At 41.3% G+C, this 15,201-nt stretch overlaps 1 protein-coding gene and 1 non-coding gene across 2 annotated transcripts; one reads left to right on the forward strand and one right to left on the reverse strand.

The window, feature by feature from the left end:
• LOC100892002 (branched-chain-amino-acid aminotransferase-like protein 2) lies at positions 1-3,254 on the reverse strand. The gene is made up of 2 exons (XM_003731189.3): positions 2,926-3,254; positions 1-875 (listed from the first exon to the last, which is right to left on the reverse strand). Exons 1-2 carry the CDS (start codon positions 3,101-3,103, stop codon positions 235-237), a joined length of 819 nt encoding a protein of 272 aa, XP_003731237.1. The 5' UTR covers positions 3,104-3,254; the 3' UTR covers positions 1-234.
• A 6,702-nt stretch (positions 3,255-9,956) lies between these two features.
• On the forward strand, positions 9,957-13,286 carry LOC100894082. The gene is made up of 5 exons (XR_004064529.1): positions 9,957-10,031; positions 10,156-10,283; positions 10,900-11,104; positions 11,987-12,172; positions 12,560-13,286. It is a non-coding gene; the product is annotated as an uncharacterized LOC100894082 (transcript).
• Positions 13,287-15,201: the final 1,915 nt, after the last annotated feature.

Genomic DNA, 15,201 nt, shown 5'->3' on the forward strand with positions numbered 1-15,201 from the left:
AGTCCACGTTCTCCGTCGTGCAAATCTTAAAGTCCCTATTACCAACTCCAATCAACCCTATGCAGGCAATTAACTAACGCATGCGACTGTAATTCAACGCAATGTTTAGTGTGCTCATTTTACATTCACTTTGTACACCCCATCACACAAACATGACGTGTCAAAGGCCGCACCACTCTCTGACGCAGCGCTGATCGACGCCTCGTGTAAAACTCGTATTGTAAGTGTTGATGATTATGGTCGAATACGCAGAGCATACAATCTTTCATAGGCGGGTAATGCATGCTCTGCGCACTGTTTAACCAACGCCGTAGACGAAGATTCTTTGGTCGGATCTGGAGCTTTGCCAAACCCACTGCCTTTTAGGGCATTTGATAGGACAATGCTATCTTTCACAGACGAATTGGCGATATCCCCTACGTCTGTACAGTGCCAGTTCAGTTGATCGGCGTTGACGCTCTCCCAATTTAGCATCTTAGGTTTGAAGTCGATACCCATAGCTTCGCAGTATTTCGGCAAGATCTTCTCCGGTTGCGTCACAAGGTCATCTGCGTCAATGATCGTAGGCGCTGACTGACCGAATTCCGTCTCGACGTGATGATAGAACCTCTCTAAATCGTGATAGATTTCCTTGAACGTGCGGAGATTGAAGTCGGACGTTAAAGGATTGAGATCGCTTTCTAAGCGAGCAAGAGAACGGAATGACTTCTTAGGATGGCGGATGAGGAATGAATGCTTGTAAGTGCGCTCGACGACGTCAAAATGACCTCGGATGCCTTCTACCATACCTTTGACAAAAAGAACTTTTGCTCCAGGATAGTCAGCGTTCAGAAGTTCCTTGATGTAACTGTATGTGTACTTGTCATTCAGCATATCTGAAGATGGAAAGTGAGAGTTTAATATTAAGTACATAGCTTTACAATCAACCTAAATGAAACCCACCAAAACAGGCAAAAAAATACCATTTTGTTGCACACGAGCCGTAGTTATCATATTTCATAGACATTAGCCAAGCCTGTTAAGGCAATGAGTGCAATTGCCAGTATTTCGCCGAAATGTTCGCATTCTTTTTTTTTTTGCGTAATCACTCTCACAATGCACTTTAAAAACCATGCAAGCCGCTGACGCATATTCACGAGATAAAATGGCGTATCCTGAGCCTGACGTAGGGACACGTCAGCAACTAGTGCGATCTTTGGCTCGCCATGTGAAGGTGACATTGTCTTTAAATATAAGTGTAAAGTTAAGAGGCCTCCATTGTCTTTAAATATAAGTGCAAAGTTAAAAGGCCTCCATTGTCTTTAAATATAAGTGCAAAGTTAAAAGGCCTCCATTGTCTTTAAATATAAGTGCAAAGTTAAGAGGCCTCCATTGTCTTTAAATATAAGTGCAAAGTTAAGAGGCCTCCGGCCATTGTCTTTAAATATAAGTGCAAAGTTAAGAGGCCTCCGGCCATTGTCTTTATATATAAGTGCAAAGTTAAGAGGCCTCCATTGTCTTTATATATAAGTGCAAAGTTAAGAGGCCTCCATTGTCTTTAAATATAAGTGCAAACTTAAGAGGCCTCCATTGTCTTTAAACATTCCAGGGATTGATTTGTGAAATCAAAATGACGTCACTTGTGCAACTGGCATAACATTAAATAGACCTATGTACTAATTGTACGCATGTTTTTAAACAAAAGTTTTTCTTGACAAATTAATAGTTTTCTCTACATAGCAACAACTTATGTTTACAAAGCGGATTCCAGCTATCATTTAGCCTTTAAACAACTTGGCCACTTGTCTGATAGACGCCGAGCGACTAAAACGAGACTAATCGCGAAAACCCGAGTGAACGAGAGATCGAGCGAGAAGCCCTTCCAATACAAGTAGCCTTTATCAATCTGGTTTGGATTTCTTATGTTAACCATTGTTTCCGACTGGAAATCGCTTTAGAAAAAGGAGCGTCCAATCAGCGAACGTATCCTCGCACGACGTCAGCATATAGTATCCATCACACACACAGACACGCACGCACACACACACACACACACACACGCACTCACACAGTAAACTCTACGTAGTACGAACATGGACCTACTATGAACTATCTACATGGAACGAATCACGAACGAAGCCAACTGGGAGATCGCCGTTATGATTGGTCAATAAATCCAAAGTAGGCGTATTGGCATGCTAATATGTATCTATGAATAATTCATGCAGAGCAGTGAAACCTACTTTCCAAAAGGCCTCGTGACATTCGTCACTCGGTCGCGCGTTCACTCCGGGTATCTAAACTCATCTCAGCCGCTTAGCCAGAGTCACGAGGCCTTGTCAAAAGGCTAGCTATCATTATGCATAGCAGGTGAATGAAATTGTTGGTAACTAGGGGTTGGGATAGAAACACGCATGAATTTAAAACGGTAGTAAACAAGTATATTGGCCTAGTATTGTTCCGTACTTATATTAGTCAAGGTATTCCAAAATCACACAGACCCATATGGCTGGTTTACATATTGTGGTACACACTTTGCATTAAAGGATTTCCGTATTCCATAAACTTATGATAAAGAAAGGGGGACACTCATCAAAAGTATCAACATCGGCAGTTGTAATGAAATTGGGCACTTATCAAAGGCGAATATGGCCAGAAAGGAAAAGCGGCACTTATCAAAAGTGAAACGAGGCACTAACTTTTTGAAAAGGGGCAATCGTAATAGAAGAAAATAGCAATCATCAAAGGGGAATAGGGAAAAGAAACAATTATTTACGGAAAAGGGGAAACTTCACAAAGTTGAAAATGAGCACTGTTAGGGTTGAAAGGGCTACCTATGGGAATTTCTCAGGAAAAACAAGAGGCTTTTGTCATAATTGAAAAGGTAAACTTGTCAGAAATTAAACTGGAACACTCATTGGGTAATTTTATTCATAAATAACATACTAGGCAAGTCATCCCCCCAGTGAATCTCCCTATCTGGACCGAATGAGTAGCAAGCCAGATACGGTTCCCAAAACATTTCGGTGTCTCCTCGAGCCGTCATTGATCTCGCGAACGCAGTCGACACCGATCGCGGCGTGCTCCACAACATGATACGAGCTGGGTTCGATGAGGTTGCCATGGCTTGGTTTGCTCTGTCTCCCTTCACAACTTTACAATCAAGTACTACGTGTTCTTGTTCGTTAATCTGTAAAAGAAAATAAAGAAAATGATCAAGAAAAGAGAGGGAGGGATAAAGAAGGGGTAGAAAGAGGGCGTTGGTATAGGGGTACAGAGTGAGAGAGAGAGAGAGAGAGAGAAGGTTTTGAGATGGAGTGAAGTAGGAGAAAGAAAGATCGAGAGAGAGAGAGAGAGAGAGAAGGTGGTAGAAAGAGGGTGTAGGTGGAGGGATAAAGAGAGAGAGAGAGAGAAAGAGAAGGGGTAGAAAGGGGGCACATATAGAGTGGTACAGAGAGAGAGAGAGAGTGTGTGTGTGTTAGAGAGAGGGAGTGGGGGTAGGAGAAAGAGAAAGAGAAGGTGGTAGAAAGAGGGTGTAGGTAAAGGGGTATAGAGAAAGAGAGAAAGAGAAGGGGTAGAAAAGAGCACATGTAGAGTGGTACAGAGAGAGAGAGAGAGAGAGAGTGTGTGTGTAAGAGAGAGGGAGTGGGGTAGGAGAAAGAGAGAGAGAGAGGTGGTAGAAAGAGGGTGTAGGTAAAGAGAAGGGGTAGAAAAGAGCACATGTAGAGTGGTACAGAGAGGGAGAGGCCAACAATAAACGTCAATATTGCTTACATTTTTAAATAGCGCCCTCTCAATTTTCGAAAAAATTATATTTTTTAATGTTTTAAAACTCAATAATCCTGTAGCCGATCGGTACCTTTTTAAAAAGCAATAAGGTCAAGATATTCGCTTTATAAAACAATAAAAAATGAATTTAAATAGGTTTATGCAGAGCGAACTTCATAAATAGCGCCGAAGACGTTTTTTGAAAAATGCGCAAAATATTTAAAACTCGGGACTTGATAACTATTATAGCTAGCCCCATGAAACTTGGCAATAACAATTTTTAATATAAGTGACGGGGTTATCGAAACGTTATGGCCTCAAAACATATTTTACCTTTCCTTTTGAAGCCCTATTCACGCATGAATGAACACAAACTCTGCTCCATAATTGGGACCATAATGACCGCAAAGGAATCTCCAATCATGTTATACCCCAAAAGTGGTACCTGATTATGATGGTGAGGAGGATGATAATCATAGTTTATTAGTTTGGCGTTACCGTCATGCATCGCTGCACAGGGGGGGGGGGGGGGGGGTGACGATAGCAAGCAATCACAGTAACCCTCGCCTCGCAGATCTAAACCTCACAATATAACTGATTTTTTTTGGTATGATCATGGATATGAGAGTTTAACTCTCATATCCCTGGTATGATTGCTCTTTCAAGCGACAATGCTGTATGATGACTCTTGTCCACACGAGTTATTAGTTACCCCCCTATGATCCTGTAGTATTTCCCTCATTTCATCTTTCTTTATGTCTCAATTTCATTTGTTACTTTACAAACCCAATTTGGGAGGACATTGCCCTCTGACATTATGCCAGGCACTGCCACCCTATTGTGTCAACAAGTGTCAGCATAATGGCTTCAATGTCCCTGTACCTGGTAATCACCAGTGACTCACTCTCCCTTCCCAGAATTGGTATATAGTACCCTCTTTGTTTTATCCTGCCTCCCAAGAAGGATGAAAACAACATCTTCTCTCTAACTTTCTTCACTACTACACTTCTCAATGTTCTTCATCGAAGCAACACGTCGATTTGAGAATGTCACCTCTACCACAATTTGCTTCATGCATACACAAGGAGCAAATCCATCTTCAATTTTAACCTCCTTCATTTTCATTTGGAGAATTCTCTTCCGTGCCTATCACCTCTTGTATGGCACATCAACTCTTTCTCTGCCGTCTTCAAAGGACAGGCAGTCTTGCAGTGGAACGTTTAAATCAGGGCCCGACATGGCACCTGATTCTCCGCTGGGAGCTGCCATTTTCTTCGTTCCGGACTTCCGGTAGCTCTTTTCACACACGAGCTCGATTCTCTGTAGCTCGCCTGATCTTTCATCAACGAGTCCATCTCACTGCAACTCTGATGATTTCACTGCAAATCCGGCTCATCGATCCAGCATCGAGCGACTCACTGCTCTTCACGACCACCACTATACCAGCTTTGATGTCTACATTTCAACCTGGGCCTCCGACATCGAGCGACTCACTGCCTCGTCGTCGAGCGCCACATTTCTTCTCTTCTCTTCTTGCCCGAGCGCTACATTCATCATCATCACGAGCGTCGGCATCGACATCGCGTTCTTCTCGGCTCTTCAGCCACGTCAACGAAGTCGCGTTTCCACCATTAAGCCTCCGCACGATCATCGCGTGAGCCCCTTTCTTCGTTTCATCCGTCATCATCTTCATGGACTTTCGACGTCATTTCTACCATTGTCGTAAGCTCTATTCATTCCCTGCATTTATTCATGTCCATCTCAGTACATGACTATTTATACTCCGTGCAATATCCACGATCCTCATTCATATGATTCTCATTCTGAATCATTTATTTGCTTGCATGACTACACTTTGCAAGTGTTTTGTCTGCAACATCAGTACCCAATAAAATAACGAAAAGGGAATACAGTTTATCATGTATTTTATTGCCAGTGCAATGTTTCCTCGTAGTTAAATTAAAAACAGAGTTATGTTGTTTGATCAGTGAACACGTCCGCTTTCCAATTTCCATTCACAATACCCCGCACACTAATAATTCTTCAATCCTATCCCACAGACATGTTATTCAAATTGTGTCATAATGTAAGCATAATTCGGCAAAATAAATCACTTACCAAAAGCACACTACGTAGCGTATCACAATCATCTGTTAGGGAACAACCACTCAGTAAAAATGAGGCTAGATGAAATATATATTGCCTAATACTCGGGGCGGCTTTGACAATCACGTGAAAAGTATATCTTTGCACAGTATAAAGTGCAAAGTATGTCCATTGTTATTTCAAAGTCATTGCTCAAAGATGAAAGTTCAAGGCTGTGTTCAAACATACATGCGATGTTTACATGGATTGATATCTTTTCGGTGCCAGGACAAAGGTTCAATGAAGTGTTCACACATATTCTGGGATCTACCCCAGAATCCTCTCACCGCCACCAGAGTTGCCTAGAGCAATGGTGGCCGAGAAGATTGCTCAACGCACCGCGCCGATCTGGCAGGAAAGGGTTTTCTAGGACCAGTGGAAAACTGGAAAGAAGAAGAAGAAAAAGAAAAGAAAAGATTATGAAGATTTATCAGATTTATGAAGAGTACGAATTAACCAATAGTAACCACAAAAAAAAAAGAAAAAAAAAAAGAGTGAAATGCGTCACATTCTAAAAAAACAAACAAACATTGTCATTGACAGTTTATTGCGCAAAAGGGGGGCCGTTGAAGGCCTTGTTCAGACACACAAGTACATTTTCAAAATAGCTAGAGTAACTGTAGGCGTTTTGTGTGCCCTAAGCTTGTTTCTGTGGACAAAGATGTGCGACTGGAGGCTCCAAACCCATTCCTATCATTAATACTAATAATGATAATTATAATAATTATAATATCAATAATGATAATACAAATACTACTAATAACAAATAATAATAATGCAAAACAATTATTTTATAGCGCATTTTCATAAAGCAGATACAAGGCGCTGGCTTAGTCACAAACATTGTAAATTACAAGAGGTGACTTACTTGACTTAAGCCGCCCACACCATCACTGGGATGTATGATGGCTTCTGTTTCACTATGGTTTGCCACATGCACCTTCCTGTCTTCTGTTAGCCTAGTGGCTTTAGTCAGGGAGTCAACTTGTCTGTTGTTGGCTGGTCTTCCCCTTGGGCGTTTGCCATGTACATTTCCGTTGAGAAGGATGTGGGGGTATCTTTTTTAATTCATTCTGTTGATATGTCCAAAGTATCTAAATCTTTTTGTGTCAACCCTGTCGATGATGGTTTCTTCCATGTTCAGTTGTGTTCGTATGTGTGTGTTCCTTAGCCTGTCAAATCTCGTCACACCCATGATTCTCCTGAGGCATGCCATCTCAAAAGTGTGAAGTCTATTTTCATCGACCTTCTTTAATGTCTATGTTTATGCACCATATAACAGAATAGAAGACACCAGGACTTTGTACAGTTCTACCTTTGTTGAGCAGCGTATATCTTTGGATGCCCAGATTTTCTTGAGTTCTTGGAGTGCTCCTATTGCCTTCCCAATGCGGTGCTTTACCTCTTCCGAGCAGGATCCTGTCTGGCTTATTGTTCCTCCCAGGTTTATATCCAATAGTTGAGGCTGTTTGCTTATGGCTTGTACTTCTGTTTTGGTAATGTTTATTTTCAGTCTAAAGTTTGAACTGCTCTGATGTACTAGGTCAACTATTGCTTGGAGGTCTCTGTCATTGTCAGCTATAAGGACAATGTCATCAGCAAATCTTAGGTTGTTGATCAGCTGTCCCTGTACTCTTACGCCAATCTTTGTGTCATGTTATGTGTAAAGCATCACAGCTTCGAATAGGATGTTAAAAAGTTGCGGGGACAGAGCACATCCTTGGCTTACCCCATCTGTGGTTTTAACCAGTCGGTCAGTTCACGTTTCACTCTGACTGCACTGTTTGATTGTTGGTATTGGTAGAGTGCTTGAAGTAGGTGTATATATTTTGATGAAGAAGTTCATTGCTTTCCACAGACCTTCCTGCCAGACCGAGTCAAATAAGAGTAAGAGTAAGGGTAAGAGGACACTTTTTTTTTTTGGTCTAAAAAAAAATCGCAACGACTCAGCCAGCCGCTGAATAAGCGGGGGGGGGGGGGGGGGGGGTAAAAAAAAAGAAAAAAAAGATTACCAAAGGGGGGGGGGGGTCCTCCAAAATACACACATAATAAATACCAAAGGGGGGGGTTAACCCCCCCCCCCAACCCCCCCCCCCCCCCCTGCCGCGGAGATTTTTTCGTTGTGCCATGTTTCCCTCTAACTTACACTTAAACAATTAAATTTAAAAAATATTCAATTAATCTAATGAATAATCAGTCAATTATTACCCCCTTCACATACACAGATTTTTCTTACGAGTCCTTTCGGATCGCATAAATTCACGGATCTTTCACGGATCCTTACGATTTGGCCACTTTTACAACCGGTTTAAGAGTTATTACGAGCTGTTTACGATTTGTTACGAGTTGTCTCGGATAACTACGTGCAACTAACGTGTTAGTTACGACCTGTTTACGTGTCGTTACGAATAGTTACGCGTAAGTTACGAGTATTTTGGAGTCCTTACGATTTTTAGCCAAAAAATTACAACTGAAAATGAAGTGTTCGAATTTGCAGCTTTTATACCTAACCCAAATCGTAAACAGTTCGTAAGCAAACGTAAAGTATACGTATCTGTATGATAAGTACTCGTAACTACACGTAACGTGCTCGTAATAACCCGTAACAATCTGTAAAGCCACGTAAAATGACCCGAATGAAATTGTCAACACATGTAAGCACACGTAATAATCCGTAAATAATCCGTAAACAAATCATAAACTAACCGTAAAGAAACGTTACAAAAATCTGTTACGAGTAATTTACGGATTCTTGCGAGCAGTTTATGGATGGTTACGTGTTGTTGCGAGCGATTTACGGATGGTAACGGATTGTTACGAGCTATTTATGGACAAATCAATCTGTGGACAATCGTAAGAAGATTTTAGACATGTCAACAAATTTGCCTCTCCTTTCACGGATCCTTAAGAGTGTCTACGAGTTGTTGCAAGTTGTGACGATTTATTTACGGATACCAGCGAGTTATTTACGGATGCTTGCGATTGACTACGAGTTGGCGATCCGTAAGGACTCGTAAGAAAAATCTGTGTATGTTTATACCCCCTTCACATACACAGATTTTTCTTACGAGTCCTTACGGATCGCACAAATTCACGGATCTTTCACGGATCCTTACGATTTGGCCACTTTTACGGTCGATTTTAAGAGTTGTTTTTAAGTTATTACGAGCTATTTACGGTTTGTTACAGATTATTACGAGTTATTACGATAAACTTACGGCAGAATTCCATGATTTGTTACGAGCTGTCACGGATAACTACAAGCAAATTACGTGTTAATAACGACCCGTTAACGATTGTTACGAATAGTTACGAGTTAGTTACGAGTATTTATGAGTCCTTACGATTTTAACAAAAAATATCAACTGAAAATGAAGTGTTCAATTTGCAGCTTTTATACCTTTCCCCCAAAACATAAACGATACGCAAGAATACTTAGAGTATACGTATATTATGTGTAAAGTACTCCTAACTACACGTAAAGTGCTCGCAATAACTCGTAACAATCCGTAAAGCCATTGTAACACGACTTGAATGAAATCGTAAACATTACGTAAGTACTCGTAATAAAGTAATCTGTTAATAATCCGTAAACAAATCGTACACCAACCGAAACAAATCGTTAGAGAAATCTTTACGAGGCATTTACATATTCTTGCGAGCAGTTTACGGATGGTAACGTGTTGATGCGAGCAGTTTACGATACTTACGGATTGTTACGACCTATTTGCGAGTTATGTACGCCTTGTACGGACAAATAAATCCGTGGACAATCGTAAGAAGATTTTTGACATGTCAAAAAATTTGCCTCTCCTCTCACGGATCCTTACGAGTATCTGCGAGTTGTTGGGAGTTGTGACGAGCTATTTACAGATACCAGCGAGTTATTTACGGATGCTTGCGATTGACTACGAGTTTGCGATCCGTAAGGACTCGTTAGGAATATCCGTGCATGTGAAGGGGGTATAAGGGGGTTTAATCAATCAGTTTATTAATTGATAAACAAATAAAAATACAAAAATAAAGACTTTATGATCGTTCTATCATTTTTTTTGTAGAATTTAAAAAACAGGAGAAACTAGAAAAGGCAGAGGAAGGACACACACAGATTGATCAAGAACAAGAGACTGAATTAAAAGGTGAGATATTGATATTTAATTGTTCCCCCTTTTTTCCTTCTTCTTACGGTGTAAGATAATATTATATTAATGTAAGAGCTGTTCACCTGCAATATTGACATCCTTCTCTACTTTTAACTATTAGGTTTACCCAATGGCCTCAACGCTGGTGATGCCACCTCACTAGAGAAGAAAACCCTGACGATCCAGACGCCATTTTGGTTCCCGAACCCCCGATGACTAATGGCATGGGCAACGGAATGGGCAACGGAGGTAAGAATAATACAAATATATCTAAGATTTAGGGGTCTAAATTCTTAAGCCTTGCTCAGTTTTGAAGTACTGAATTCAAGGTGTATTTTTTATGATGACTTAAGAGTTTAATACGTTTCATATTCCTGTATAATAATCTAATACAAGAGTTCAGTTAATATAAATACGTGTATGGGCTGTGTTGCACGAATTTGCCTTTCATTTACACGTACATAAAAAAAAAAGATCTTCACCTTACGTGGTGCATTACGTACTAGTATTGGCTTGTATCCTCTGGAAAAGGCGCTATATAAATCCAGTTATTATCATTATTATTATTATCATCATTATTACTATTGTATAGATTCGTATTAAGTAATGGTGACTCGTAGTCGAGTGGTTTAAGCTCTTGACTTGAAATTTGAATGGGGACCCGATAGAAGGACGAAAGCATTTGTGTTAGTATTTGCCTATGCCCTCACGTTGACCATATAGTATGAATACTCCCCAGGGAGTGAAGATGGTGCACACTGTGCGTGAATAAATCCGATGACCGGGGTATTAATATTTGTAAAGCGCTTAGAGATGGTATTCCGTATCTAATAAGCGCTATATCAATCCCAATTTGTATTCACAGCTGTGCCAGATTACGACAGAGCAATAATGGTCGAGATGACTGTAAATGACGAAGGCGAGGGTAACTCTGATAAATGGCTGGTTAAGAAGGGATCTAAGGAATAAGACTCCGTCTAAGACACGACAGAGGTTCAAACTATCTGCTCTCCGTTACAGGTGGTATCCGCCTGCTTTGCCGCTTTCTCACACGGAGGAAATGATGTCAGGTAGGCTGCGATTTAGTTAGATGTAGCCTTGATTGCGGATACAACTCACAAGACTGACAATATCTGTGTTTACGGCCGAGTGCGACAGCTCACGATAATGATATATCTTGCGTTGTTTTTTCTAAAAGTTCGCGAGACCGAGACCATTATTTCCGATCTCGTGTGCTTGGGTCGTGTAGGCATTCGGTCCCGTGGTTTCAGGTTTACTGTGATGTCCCTAGTATCTAGTAATGACCGAATATCAAAGTTCCACAAACTTCGTATCACATGTTATTCTCCATATTAATTGACCCAATCTATCCATCCTTCTCTTTGGACAGCTTCCCTTTCTTCTTCTTTCTTCCTTGGCTTTGCAGCCAATCTCATCAACTCCTTTGTATGTATGTATGTATTGTATTTATCAAATCACTGCAATGAAGTATTAACTCACTATCAGTCGTAACAGACTGCCTTTCAATTAGTCAATGCACATAGTTAAAAACAAATACATATCACCGCTATACCAGTGCCAAACAAATATAAAGGAAATCTAAATAACTACGAGGGAAAAAAACATGGAAAAAAGAAAAGAAAAATCGATTATACACATCAAATTGTCGAGAATATCATGAGACTTAAATTCGCTCTATGCTTTGCCAGTCTTTCTTCCTTCCGTCCCTCGTAATCATCATATCCTTTCTAGTTACTCCTCTAAGAGCTGTTAAGGCTCTCTTCCTAGCTTGCATCTTCCATTTGTCTAATGTTCTCTTGTTTACCACCCGTGTCTTTCCGCCATCCGTAGTTTCTATTAAACGATTTTATTATCATTTTCTTTTTCTCTCTCTCCACCATGTATAATCACTAAAACGACTTAATCATCATTTGTTTAAAATATACTTACAGCAACGTCATTGGTCCCCTGATCAGTATCTGGACCATCTTTACCACCGGTTCTGTAGACCAGGAGACCCTTACCCCTATCTGGATCCTACTCTACGGAGGTGCAGGCATCTCACTGAGTCTCTTCCTATTCGGCCGTCGCGTTATCAAGACAATCGGAGAAGATCTCACCCCAATGACCCCGTCCAGGTAAGTTGATCAAAGATGGTCGCAAAGAATATAGGAAAGAATTGACATTTTGAAGAATACGCCGGCAATGTGATGGTTTTAATGATGATGGCCGATGACGTTGTCAAGAAAATATCGAGCGGGGGATCCAAATCTTAAAGCTATAAAGTGATAAAATATAGTAACAGAGGTCGTGATATTTTTTTTTTAATTCGTTTTCTCTCCTTGTGATTGTGTAAGATGTGGAAAAGAGAGAGAGAGAGAGAGAGAGATGTGAGATCTTTTCAACATCATCAGATTTGTGTCTGTTGACAGTTAAATTGAATATGTGTGCAGAAGAGGTAGCTGTAAAGTGTATTTCTACACGCTTATCTTCGATGTACATCTCTCATCACATTCTCCTTTCAGTGGATTCTGTGTCGAGCTTGGGTCTGCCTCCACGGTACTCTTAGCATCCAACCTAGGCATCCCTATCTCCACCACCCATTGTCAAGTTGGCTCCGTCTGTGGCGTGGGCTGGCTGAGGACGCGTAAGGCCGTTGACTGGCCTCTGTTCTCAGGGATCTTCTTTGCCTGGGTGGTGACCCTTCCGGCTACCATGATGCTTAGTTCAGGTCTCATGGGATTCCTGCAAAACGTCGTTCCCGGGGGCTGTGAACTGGTTCCCATCCCACTGGACATAAACTCAACCGCAATTGCAACTACTCTGGGATTGGTGTAAAGAAACGCATACTTTTTGCTGATTGTAGATATGGTTGGAAGGACCAACCCAACAATGCACGGTGTCTCACTGGTGGAGCAATGGTCTCGTAACTGCAAGGCCACGGGTCCGAAAACAATTTGGTGCCGTTGCGTCTTTTGCTAATAAATGCATGGATCTTCAACTGCCAAGTCCCTAGAAGAGGATTCAAAGTTACAAGTCCCCTGAATTCCGTTCTACAATCATCGGTTAAATCAAATCATCCTCAAATACATTGATAGATCAGACCAGATCACTCCCTCAATGTAAACGCCAGAATCAATAAATGCCCTTTGTATTGGAACTTATAGATACACAGAAATCTTTAAAAGCAACATACTAAAGACTGGTGATGTGCAGTTGAGGAATTGCTGTTTAATCTCCTAGCATTGACATCAATTGATTTGATGTACTTTATTTTTGAAAATGGATTGATGCTATTACATATATTGTATGCCATCATTAAGTAATTTAATTTGGACTTTTAGTTTTTTTTGGAACAGGGTATCTAATTTATGTACATGTCTTCTTTATGTCCGTCAAAGAATTTCATTCAAAATGTTGTTAATTGTTTATAAATCATTGAGTGGTCAAGCTCCTAGTTACATAACGTAATTACTTCAACTCAAAATCCAGTCACATAGTCGTAGCCTGCGCTGTTCCACAAATAAATTATTGTTCCAGATTCCCCATGGCAAAACTAAAGTAACTCTTGGGGACCGTGCTTTTGCTATTGCTGCCCCCAAACTATGGAATAGCTTGTCAATAGAAATACGAAGCACTCCATCTCTCAATGTCCTCAAATCCAAATTAAAAAAATGTGTTCCATTGAGAGATCCTATTTTGTGGAACTTTGTAAAAACAAGCTCTGAACCAGCGCAGCTGAATATATTTTGGTTAAAAGCTGCGCTATATAAATGTATTATTTTATGTAAAAGTCCACTTGAAATGATGTGATGATCTTATTGTTAACACAGATTAAAAACGTAAGAGAAAATACATCGACAGAGGTTTATAAAGCAATTTCATATCGATTGCTAGACTGATGAAGATTCTTTTTAATGTCCAAAATACCATACATGAAATGAGCGGTTTTTCGTATTAAAACAAAACGATCATGCACACAGAACACGGGGTGAGGGCACGAGATATACATGTACTTTCTAATTGAAATTGAACAGGCAAAACATTCATGTGAATTCGAGTCACTAATCAAGAAGAGTCATTTCGCGAAATCTTAATCTGTTGACACGTTAAAAAGAAAACTTAGAAAAGGTATTAGTCTTGTTCAGACGGAGGCAAGTAACCCTGGGGTAAAGGTCGGTGTTAAGAGCTAGTCGGGATAAATATAGTGAGGTAAGTGTAAAGGTGACCGTCTGAACGATGATCGTGTTAGCTACGCCTACCTTTACCCCGACCTATTTACTCCCGGATTTTTCCAGGAGTAATCCGCTAACACGACTGGAGGTTAGCGTAAGTTAACCGTGTGGATGCTCTCACTCACACCCGGGAGTATCCGTGACCTTTCACGAGCCATCTATACACAGAGTTTGGCCAACTTGGTTTCACTGGGTCACATCATGGCGTATATTCTTTTGTTTTGTGCTTGCCCAACAAAGCAGTAGTCGACATATTGCGTCCAACGCTGGTCGGTGGAAGGTCGTGATAACTTAATCGTGGCAAGTTGGTCCGAGTAAGAGCGTGCGGACAACTAATGGTCTTAAGGCCCGGTCACACAGCCTTTCGCGTCTGTATCGCGGGTAAAATTTCGCGATTTTTTTTTGCCCGCGGTTGCCCGTGGTGGAAAAATGTGCAAAATTGGCTTACCCGCGGTTTACCCGTGGTATGCCCGCGGAACAGACGCCGGCGACTGTTCCGCGTCCTTATCGCGGGTGAAGCGCGGCGGTACCGCGGCCTACCACGCTTACACGCGGTACACACGCTAATGCACGTGATAACAACGCGGTACAGACGCGGAACAAACGTGCTATGACCGTGCTCCACCCGCGATTACCCGCTAAAATTTCGCGTCCAATTCCGCGTGTAACCACGTCTTAACCGCGGCCGTAGCACGTCCTAGCACGTTCGTTCCGCGTCTGTACCGCGTCTTTACCGCGTGTGTACCACGTGTACCGCCCGCGATTACCCGCGGTCTAAATTTTTGGGCAGCCCAAAACTTTTTCGCGCGGCCAACCGCGTGTGAATTTCTTACCGCGTGTAACGACGGGTAAAGTACGGCTGTATCGCGTCTTTATCGCGACCTCAAAGCGTCCAACAGCGTCTGCTTCACGGGCAGAAATTTTTGGCCGTG

Source organism: Strongylocentrotus purpuratus, unplaced genomic scaffold (assembly GCF_000002235.5).
Source record: "Strongylocentrotus purpuratus isolate Spur 01 unplaced genomic scaffold, Spur_5.0 spur5_scaffold_17, whole genome shotgun sequence".
NCBI classification, from domain to species: domain Eukaryota; kingdom Metazoa; phylum Echinodermata; class Echinoidea; order Camarodonta; family Strongylocentrotidae; genus Strongylocentrotus; species Strongylocentrotus purpuratus.

Excerpts from the sequence above, each read along its gene's own strand:
- LOC100892002 (XM_003731189.3), bottom strand. The coding sequence starts at position 3,103 with ATGGCAACCTCATCGAACCCAGCTCGTATCATGTTGTGGAGCACGCCG. Across the intron at positions 876-2,925 it reads CTGGGGGGATGACTTGCCTA|ATATGCTGAATGACAAGTAC; the intron begins GTATGTTATTTA and ends TTCCATCTTCAG.